Raw genomic sequence first — 10,546 nt, 5'->3', positions numbered from 1 at the left:
GCCTGTTTCCAGGGGCGTGTCTGTTCCCAGGGGCGGGGCCTGTTCTCAGGGATGGGGCCTGTTTCCAGGGGCGGGGTCTGTTTCTAGGGGCGGGGCCTGTTCTCAGGGATGGGGCCTGTTCCCAGGGGCGGTGTCTGTTCCCAGGGGTGGGGCCTGTTTCTAGGGGCGGGGCCTGTTCTCAGGGATGGGGCCTGTTTCCAGGGGCAGGGCCTGTTCCCATGGTTGGAGCTGTTTCCAGGGGTGGAGACTGTTCCTAGGGGCGGGGCCTGTTCCCGGGGCGGCGCCTGTTCCAAGGGGAAGAGCCCGTTCCCATGGGCGGGACCTGCGCGGGGGCGCAGTGAGGGCTGACAGCGCAGACCCAGGAATGCACGGCAATGACGCAGGACGCTGACGCAGCGATGGCGGACGGCACTGACGCAATGACGCCATTCGCTGACGCGGTGACGCAGGGCAGCGACGCAGGCATGGCGGACAGCCTGGTCTATTCGCAGCTCCTCCGTCTCCTGGTTGGGGACCAGCGGCAGCCGCGACCCCTCAACCCGGCCGCGCTCGGCGGCTTCCCCGCGCCCCTCAAATCGGAGGAACAGAAAATGGTGGAGAGCGGAATGGAGAGCTGCGGCTTCAAGGCGGCGCTGGCCTGTGTGGGAGGTCAGCGCGGGGCCGGGGGCGGGGCCCGGGGGCGGGGCGGGGGGGCGGGGCCGGGGGGCGGGGGGGCGGGGCCGGGGGGCGGGGGCGGGGGGGACCCCGGGGGCGGGGGCGGGGCCGGGGGGACCCGGGGGGGCGGGGGGGACCCCGGGGGCGGGGCCGGGGGGACCCCGGGGGCGGGGCCGGGGGCGGGGGACCCGGGGGGGCGGGGGGGACCCCGGGGGCGGGGGCGGGGCCGGGCCGGGGGCGGGGCCGGGGGCGGGGGGACCCGGGGGGGCGGGGGGGACCCCGGGGGCGGGGGCGGGGCCGGGCCGGGGGCGGGGCCGGGGGCGGGGGGACCCGGGGGGGCGGGGGGGACCCCGGGGGCGGGGGCGGGGCCGGGCCGGGGGCGGGGGGACCCGGGGGGGGCGGGGGCCGGGGGGGGGGGATGGGGTATACATAGAACATTACAGCGCAGTACAGGCCCTTCGGCCCTCGATGTTGCGCCGACCTGTGAAACCACTCTAAAGCCCATCTGCACTATTCCCTTATCGTCCATATGTCTATCCAATGACCATTTGAATACCCTTAGTGTTGGCGAGTCCACTACTGTTGCAGGCAGGGCATTCCACCCCCTTACTACTCTCTGAGTAAAGAACCTACCTCTGACATCTGTCCTATATCTATCTCCCCTCAATTTAAAGCTATGTCCCCTCGTGCTAGACATCACCATCCGAGGAAAAAGGCTCTCACTGTCCACCCTATCCAATCCTCTGATCATCTTGTATGCCTCAAATAAGTCACCTCTTAACCTTCTTCTCTCTAACGAGAACAGCCTCATTACGGGGATGGGTGGGGGATACGGGGATGGATATGGGGGATATGGGTATTGATGATGGATAGGGGATACGGGGATGGATAGGGGATACGGGGATGGATAGGGGATACGGGGATGGATAGGGGATACGGGGATGGATAGGGGATACGGGGATGGATGGGCGATACGGGGATTAATGAGGATGGATGGGGGATATGGGTATTGATGGGGGATACAGGGATTGGTGGGGAATACGGGGATGGGTGGGGGATACGGGGATGAATGGGCGATACGGGGATTAATGAGGATGGATGGGGGATATGGGTATTGATGGGGGTTATGGGTATTGATGGGGGATACGGGGATTGGTGGGGGATATGGGGATGGGTGGGGGATACGGGGATGAATGGAGGATACGGGGATGGATGGGGATGGATGGGGGATATGGGTATTGATGGGGGATATGGGTATTGATGGGGGATACAGGGATTGGTGGGGGATATGGGGATGGGTGGGGGATACGGGGATGAATGGGGGATACGGGGATGGATGGGGATGGATGGGGGATATGGGTATTGATGGGGGATATGGGTATTGATGGGGGATACGGGGATTGGTGGGGGATACGGGGATGGGTGGGGATACGGGGATGGATAGGGGATACGGGGATGGATGGGCGATACGGGGATTAATGGGGATGGATGGGGGATATGGGTATTGATGGGGGATACGGGGATGGGTGGGGGATACGGGGATGGGTGGGGATACGGGGATGGATAGGGGATACGGGGATGATGGGATGGATAGGGGATACGGGGATGGATGGGCGATACGGGGATTGATGGGGATGGATGGGGGATATGGGTATTGATGGGGGATATGGGTATTGATGGGGGATACGGGGATTGATGGGGGATACGGGGATGGATGGGGGATATGGGGATTGATGGGGGAAATGGGGAGTGGTCTTTGGGGATGTGCGGACGGGGTAGTGGGGTCATGGGGAGATTGGAAGGGTGTGGGGACTGGTGATTGAGTGGAAGGATAGGAATGGCCTGATTACAGTGCAGGGTGTTGCTAACTGAGATTCAGTTTCTTTCAAATTAATGCGACAAATAGCAGATGAGTGAGTGCTGTGCTATAAGTAACCAGACTGAGAGTGACGGATCAACCCAATATAGAGGGGAAGGACTAGATTGGATTTCTGTCCTCATTTTGTTTTGGAGTTGATGCCCTGGGTAAGGAACATGTTGGATATCACCTTTAGCTCCTTCTCCCTGCTCGAGTGTTTGTGGCCATTCGTTAGGAAACAACATGTTGTGTTCTGTCCGCATTGTTTTGCCAGTGCTCCCAGCAGAATCAGCAGGGGAGTAGTGAACACAGTGCAGGAGGGAGTTTCATGAAAGGTGACAAGAGAATCCCCACTATTTTGAGGGAAATATACTTCTGAGGGTGATTTCTCTGTGCTCAATGGAGCAGCACTGAGCTCTGCCTCTCAATGTCTCGGTGAGTGTTGACATTCTCTCTCCGAACTGTGTGTGTTTCCCTCTTAGGCTTCGTGCTGGGCGGGGCATTTGGTATCTTCACAGCTGGCATTGATACGAACGTTGGATTTGATCCGAAGGATCCTTTGCGGACCCCGACTGCCAAGGAAGTTCTGAAAGACATGGGTCAGCGTGGAATGTCGTATGCAAAGAACTTTGCTATTGTGGGTGCCATGTTTTCCTGCACAGAATGCATCATTGAATCGGTAAGTGCCTTCCATTCACTTGGTTAGGTGACATTGCAACACAACTCACATTTACACAGCACCTCGTACCAACATCCCAAGGTGCTTCGAAGATTAATAAAGCAACAAATATAGATGATTTGAAAAGATAGAATTGGGGAAAAGCTATTTTAGATACTTGATCATTCACGGAGTCTGAGCCAAGTGTTTAAGATGATAAGAGGATGAAACTGGTTAGCAAGTGGTTTCCAGTTATTGATTGGCGATCGATGTGCCAGGCGTACACGATTAAATGTGATTGATTTGGAACAGCACACGAGAAGCACCTTCAAGCAGAGAGTTGTGAGACTGTGGAATGAATTTGCAGCATTAGTGCTAGAGGCAGGAACTGTGTCAGTATTCAAGGTTAGATTGGGCAGTGGATGAAGAGGTACAAGGTATTTAGAATGGTTTTTGTAAGTTAAAGAGGGACCAACACACATTTGTAAAAGGCAGAATGATCTTGATTAATCAAATTGAACTTTGTGATGATGGAACAGAGAAGGTTGATAAAGGGGATGTGGTGGATGCTGTCTATATGGATTTGAAGAAAGTGTTTGACAAGGTAATACATAAAAGGCTGGTTAACAAAAAGGCTGGAGTAGGAGGGGCCCTAGCTGAGATTAAAATGAATGTTTAAGGAAACCAGGAAGCAGCGGATTATGGTGGACAGTTATGTTTCAGACTAGTGGAAGGTATTGTGGGATTCCCCGAGGGTCAGTACCAGAGACACTGCTTACTTTGCTTTATAAAAACAACTTGGATATTGGAATACAGGGTAACATTTCAAAATTTGCCAATGCTTCAAAACTTGGAGGAGCAGCAAAAGTGAAGGGATTCCAATCGACGGCAACAAGACCCAGATGAACCAGCGTTCCGACAAGACCCGGATACATCAGCGTTCCGACAAGACTCGGATAAACCAGCGTTCCGACAAGACCCGGATACATCAGCGTTCCGACAAGACTCGGATAAACCAGCGTTCCGACAAGACCCGGATACATCAGCGTTCCGACAAGACTCGGATAAACCAGCGTTCCGACACGACTCGGATAAACCAGCGTTCCAACACGACCCGGATACATCAGCTTTCCGACAAGACCCGGATAAACCAGCGTTCCGACACGACCCGGATAAACCAGCGTTCCGACACGACTCGGATAAAGCAGCGTTCCGACACGTCTCGGATAAACCAGCGTTCCGACACGACTTGGATAAACCAGCGTTCCGACACGACCCGGCTAAACCAGCGTTCCGACAAGACCCGGATAAACCAGCGTTCCGACAAGACCCGGATACATCAGCGTTCCGACAAGACCTGGATACATCAGCGTTCCGACACGACTCGGATAAACCAGCGTTCCGACACGACTCGGATACATCAGCGTTCCGACAAGACCCGGATACATCAGCGTTCCGACAAGACCCGGATAAACCAGCGTTCCGACACGACCCGGATACATCAGCGTTCCGACACGACTCGGATAAACCAGCGTTCCGACACGACTCGGATACATCAGCGTTCCGACAAGACCCGGATACATCAGCGTTCCGACAAGACCCGGATAAACCAGCGTTCCGACACGACCCGGATAAACCAGCGGACGTTCCGACACGACCCGGATAAACCAGCATTCTGACAAGACCCGGATAAACCAGCGGACGTTTCGACAAGACCCGGATAAACCAGCATTCGACAAGACCCGGATAAACCAGCATTCGACAAGACCCGGATAAACCAGCGTTCCGACACGACCCGGAAAAACCAGCGTTCCGACACGACCCGGATAAACCAGCGTTCCGACACGACTCGGATAAACCAGCGTTCCGACACGACCCGGATAAACCAGCGTTCCGACACGACTTGGATAAACCAGCGTTCCGACACGACCCGGATAAACCAGCGTTCCGACAAGACCCGGATAAACCAGCGTTACGACAAGACCCGGATACATCAGCGTTCCGACAAGACCCGGATACATCAGCGTTCCGACACGACTCGGATAAACCAGCGTTCCGACACGACTCGGATACATCAGCGTTCCGACAAGACCCGGATACATCAGCGTTCCGACAAGACCCGGATAAACCAGCGTTCCGACACGACCCGGATACATCAGCGTTCCGACACGACTCGGATACATCAGCGTTCCGACAAGACCCGGATACATCAGCGTTCCGACAAGACCCGGATAAACCAGCGTTCCGACAAGACCCGGATAAACCAGCGTTCCGACACGACCCGGATAAACCAGCGGACGTTCCGACACGACCCGGATAAACCAGCATTCCGACAAGACCCGGATAAACCAGCGGACGTTTCGACAAGACCCGGATAAACCAGCATTCGACAAGACCCGGATAAACCAGCGTTCCGACACGACCCGGAAAAACCAGCGTTCCGACACGACCCGGATAAACCAGCGTTCCGACACGACTCGGATAAACCAGCGTTCCGACACGACTCGGATAAACCAGCGTTCCGACACGTCTCGGATAAACCAGCATTCCGACACGACTCGGATAAACCAGCGTTCCGACAAGACCCGGATACATCAGCGTTCCGACACGACCCGGATAAACCAGCGTTCCGACAAGACCCGGATAAACCAGCGTTCCGACACGACTCGGATAAACCAGCGTTCCGACACGACTCGGATAAACCAGCGTTCCGACACGACTCGGATAAACCAGCGTTCCGACACGACCCGGATAAACCAGCGTTCCGACACGACCCGGATAAACCAGCGTTCCGACAAGACCCGGATAAACCAGCGTTCCGACACGACCCGGATAAACCAGCGTTCCGACACGACCCGGATAAACCAGCGTTCCGACACGACTCGGATAAATCAGCGTTCCGACACGACCCGGATAAACCAGCGTTCCGACACGACCCGGATAAACAAGCGTTCCGACACGACTCGGATAAACCAGCGTTCCGACACGACTCGGATAAACCAGCGTTCCGACACGACTCGGATAAACCAGCGTTCCGACACGACCCGGATAAACCAGCGTTCCGACACGACTCGGATAAACCAGCGTTCCGACACGACCCGGATAAACCGGCATTCCGACACGACCCGGATAAACCAGTGTTCTGACACGACTCGGATAAACCAGCGTTCCGACAAGACCCGGATAAACCAGCGTTCCGACAAGACCCGGATACATCAGCGTTCCGACAAGACCCGGATACATCAGCGTTCCGACAAGACCCGGATACATCAGCGTTCCGACACGACTCGGATAAACCAGCGTTCCGACACGACTCGGATACATCAGCGTTCCGACAAGACCCGGATACATCAGCGTTCCGACAAGACCCGGATAAACCAGCGTTCCGACACGACCCGGATACATCAGCGTTCCGACACGACTCTGATAAACCAGCGTTCCGACACGACTCGGATACATCAGCGTTCCGACAAGACCCGGAAACATCAGCGTTCCGACAAGACCCGGATAAACCAGCGTTCCGACACGACCCGGATAAACCAGCGGACGTTCCGACACGACCCGGATAAACCAGCATTCCGACAAGACCCGGATAAACCAGCGGACGTTTCGACAAGACCCGGATAAACAAGCATTCGACAAGACCCGGATAAACCAGCGTTCCGACAAGACACGGATAAACCAGCGGACGTTCCGACAAGACCCGGATAAACCAGCGTTCCGACAAGACCCGGATAAACCAGCGTTCCGACAAGACCCAGATACATCAGCGTTCCGACAAGACCCGGATACATCAGCGTTCCGACAAGACCCGGATACATCAGCGTTCCGACACGACTCGGATAAACCAGCGTTCCGACACGACTCGGATACATCAGCGTTCCGACAAGACCCGGATACATCAGCGTTCCGACAAGACCCGGATAAACCAGCGTTCCGACACGACCCGGATACATCAGCGTTCCGACACGACTCGGATAAACCAGCGTTCCGACACGACTCGGATACATCAGCGTTCCGACAAGACCCGGAAACATCAGCGTTCCGACAAGACCCGGATAAACCAGCGTTCCGACACGACCCGGATAAACCAGCGGACGTTCCGACACGACCCGGATAAACCAGCATTCCGACAAGACCCGGATAAACCAGCGGACGTTTCGACAAGACCCGGATAAACCAGCATTCGACAAGACCCGGATAAACCAGCGTTCCGACAAGACACGGATAAACCAGCGGACGTTCCGACAAGACCCGGATAAACCAGCGTTCCGACACGACTCGGATAAACCAGCGTTCCAACACGACCCGGAAAAACCAGCGTTCCGACACGACCCGGATAAACCAGCGTTCCGACACGACTCATTTAAACCAGCGTTCCAACACGACCCGGATAAACCAGCGTTCCGACACGACCCGGATAAACCAGCGTTCCGACACGACTCGGATAAACCAGCGTTCCGACACGACTCGGATAAACCAGCGTTCCGACAAGACCCGGATACATCAGCGTTCCGACACGACCCGGATAAACCAGCGTTCCGACAAGACCCGGATACATCAGCGTTCCGACAAGACCCGGATACATCAGCGTTCCGACAAGACCCGGATACATCAGCGTTCCGACACGACTCGGATAAACCAGCGTTCCGACACGACCCGGATAAACCAGTGTTTCGACACGACCCGGATAAACCAGCGTTCCGACACGACTCGGATAAACCAGCGTTCCGACATGACTCGGATAAACCAGCGTTCCGACACGACCCGGATAAACCAGCGTTCCGACACGACTCGGATAAACCAGCGTTCCGACAAGACCCGGATAAACCAGCGTTCCGACACGACTCGGATAAACCAGCGTTCCGACACGACTCGGATAAACCAGCGTACCGACACGACCCGGATAAACCAGCGTTCCGACACGACCCGGATAAACCAGCGTTCCGACACGACCCGGATAAACCAGCGTTCCGACACGACCCGGATAAACCAGCGTACCGACACAACCCGGATAAACCAGCGTTCCGACACGACCCGGATAAACCAGCGTTCCGACACGACTCGGATAAACCAGCGTTCCGACACGACCCGGATAAACCAGCGTTCCGACACGACTCGGATAAACCAGCGTACCGACACGACCCGGATAAACCAGCGTTCCGACACGACCCGGATAAACCAGCGTTCCGACACGACCCGGATAAACCAGCGTTCCGACACGACTCGGATAAACCAGCGTTCCGACACGACCCGGATAAACCAGCGTTCCGACACGACTCGGATAAACCAGCGTTCCGACACGACCCGGATAAACCAGCGTTCCGACACGACCCGGATAAACCAGCGTTCCGACACGACCCGGATAAACCAGCGTTCCGACACGACCCGGATAAACCAGCGTTCCGACAAGACCCGGATAAACCAGCGTTCCGACACGACCCGGATAAACCAGCGGACGTTCCGACAAGTGACAGGTTCAATTTAACAGACAGAAGTATGACCTGGTGGGTGTATTTTGTCAGGAGGGTCAGGGGAGGTAAGATGGATGTAATGACAAAGTTCTCAAGGGGTTGAGGGACAGCGCGAGCCAGAGGTGAATGTTCATCAATCTCTGAAGGTGACAGGAAACAGGTGAGCAAAGCAAATGGGATCTTGGGCTTTGTAAATAAAGGCATTGAGTATGATAGCGGGGACGTTATTGTGAAGCTTTATAAAGCTCTGGTTGGGGACAGCTTGGGTCTAGTTGTCACCAGACATTGGGGGAGGCTCTTTGAGAGGTTGCACAGTATATTTACCAGAATGGTTCCACGTGTGGAATATTAACTCCAAGATGAGGTTGCAGAAGCTGGGGGCTGCGTTCTCTCTCAATCTCCTTTGCTGCACGGAGATTTCAGAAAAGTGTGCAAGATTATGACAGCTTTAGATCAGGTAGACCAAACCAATCTTCCCATCAGCCAGTGGTACAGGCACTGGGGGGACACAGATTGAAGGTTGTGGGCTGGAGATACAGGAAATATGAGGACCTTTTTAGCACAGCGAGTGGGAATGACCTGGAACTCCGTCTTTGAGGGGCTGGATGCAGAAACAGTGATTTCAATGGGAAACTGGAGAGGGTTGAGGGAAATAAAGCTGCAGGATTACAGGGCCAGGACAGAGAGGTGAGACTGATAGGACTCCTCTGCAGAGAGCCAGGATGGCTTGGATGGGCTGAATTGCCCCCTCCATGCTGCAGTCACTCTGTGACTGTTGATTAGGAATATTAGGAGGTTAAAGACCAACGTAGGCCAAACCAAATTGCCTGTTGTGTGTGGAACTCTTTCTGATGAGGAGCGATGTTAAGAGGCATGGCTGGAGTTTAAATTCACATCACCTTGTTCTTTGACATTTTGACAGTACCGTGGCAAATCTGATTGGAAGAACAGTGTACTCAGCGGCTGTGTCACAGGAGGGGCAATCGGTTTCCGTGGTGAGTGACAGAATCTCCCTCGAGTGCCTGGGTTTAGAACGCCAGCGTTTGTGGCGATGTTTCTAAACTGCTCCTTTCTCCTCCTCCGCAGCCGGTCTAAAGGCCGGAGCCATTGGATGTGGAGGGTTTGCTGCCTTTTCTGCTGTCATAGATTACTACTTACGATGATGTGAATTCAGAGAGGCCTTGCTGCAAAGTGGAAGGAGCGAGACGCTATTACATCAGCCTCCACAGACACTCGGCTTCAGTGGGCTCGTCTACAGTCAGCACAAGGGCTGTTGGTGTGAACAAACAGAATGAGCCTGCAGCCATGTCCCCCCATCACATACCACACAACGTTGTGCAAACTGGCACAGACATTGAAACAAGGGGACAGGATGGATGAAGGACTTCAAGCACAGGGAAAAGTGTTTAGATTTTGATCTGTTGTTGGTCTGTCCGATATTGTAAATAAGTTATCAACAGAATGGAGTTTAATAAAATATACTGTGTAACTCCTGAGTCACTGTTTATTCAGCAGGGTGAGGGTCACTCACTGTGTAACTGTACAGAGACACTGTTTATTCAGCAGGGTGAGGATCACTCACTGTGTAACTGTACAGAGTCACTGTTTATTCAGGGTGAGGATCACTCACTGTGTAACTGTACAGAGTCACTGTTTATTCAGGGTGAGGATCACTCACTGTGTAACTGTACAGAGTCACTGTTTATTCAGCAGGGTGAGGATCACTCACTGTGTAACTGTACAGAGTCACTGTTTATTCAGGGTGAGGATCACTCACTGTGTAACTGTACAGAGTCACTGTTTATTCAGGGTGAGGATCACTCACTGTGTAACTGTACAGAGTCACTGTTTATTCAGCAGGGTGAGGATCACTCACTGTGTAACTGTACAGAGTCACTGTTT

At 54.6% G+C, this 10,546-nt stretch overlaps 1 protein-coding gene across 1 annotated transcript; it reads left to right on the top strand.

Annotated features, from left to right (window-relative positions):
* The first annotated feature begins 359 nt into the window (after window positions 1–359).
* Window positions 360–10,133, top strand: timm22 (translocase of inner mitochondrial membrane 22 homolog (yeast)). Its single transcript, XM_072470029.1, has 4 exons — window positions 360–648; window positions 2,995–3,191; window positions 9,567–9,639; window positions 9,731–10,133. The coding sequence occupies exons 1-4, from the start codon at window positions 375–377 to the stop codon at window positions 9,805–9,807; spliced, it is 621 nt and encodes a 206-aa protein (XP_072326130.1). The 5' UTR covers window positions 360–374; the 3' UTR covers window positions 9,808–10,133.
* Window positions 10,134–10,546: the final 413 nt, after the last annotated feature.

The sequence above is a fragment of the Scyliorhinus torazame genome, chromosome 12 (assembly GCF_047496885.1).
Source record: "Scyliorhinus torazame isolate Kashiwa2021f chromosome 12, sScyTor2.1, whole genome shotgun sequence".
Lineage (NCBI taxonomy): Eukaryota > Metazoa > Chordata > Chondrichthyes > Carcharhiniformes > Scyliorhinidae > Scyliorhinus > Scyliorhinus torazame.
This window is presented reverse-complemented; position numbering and strand designations above follow the sequence as displayed.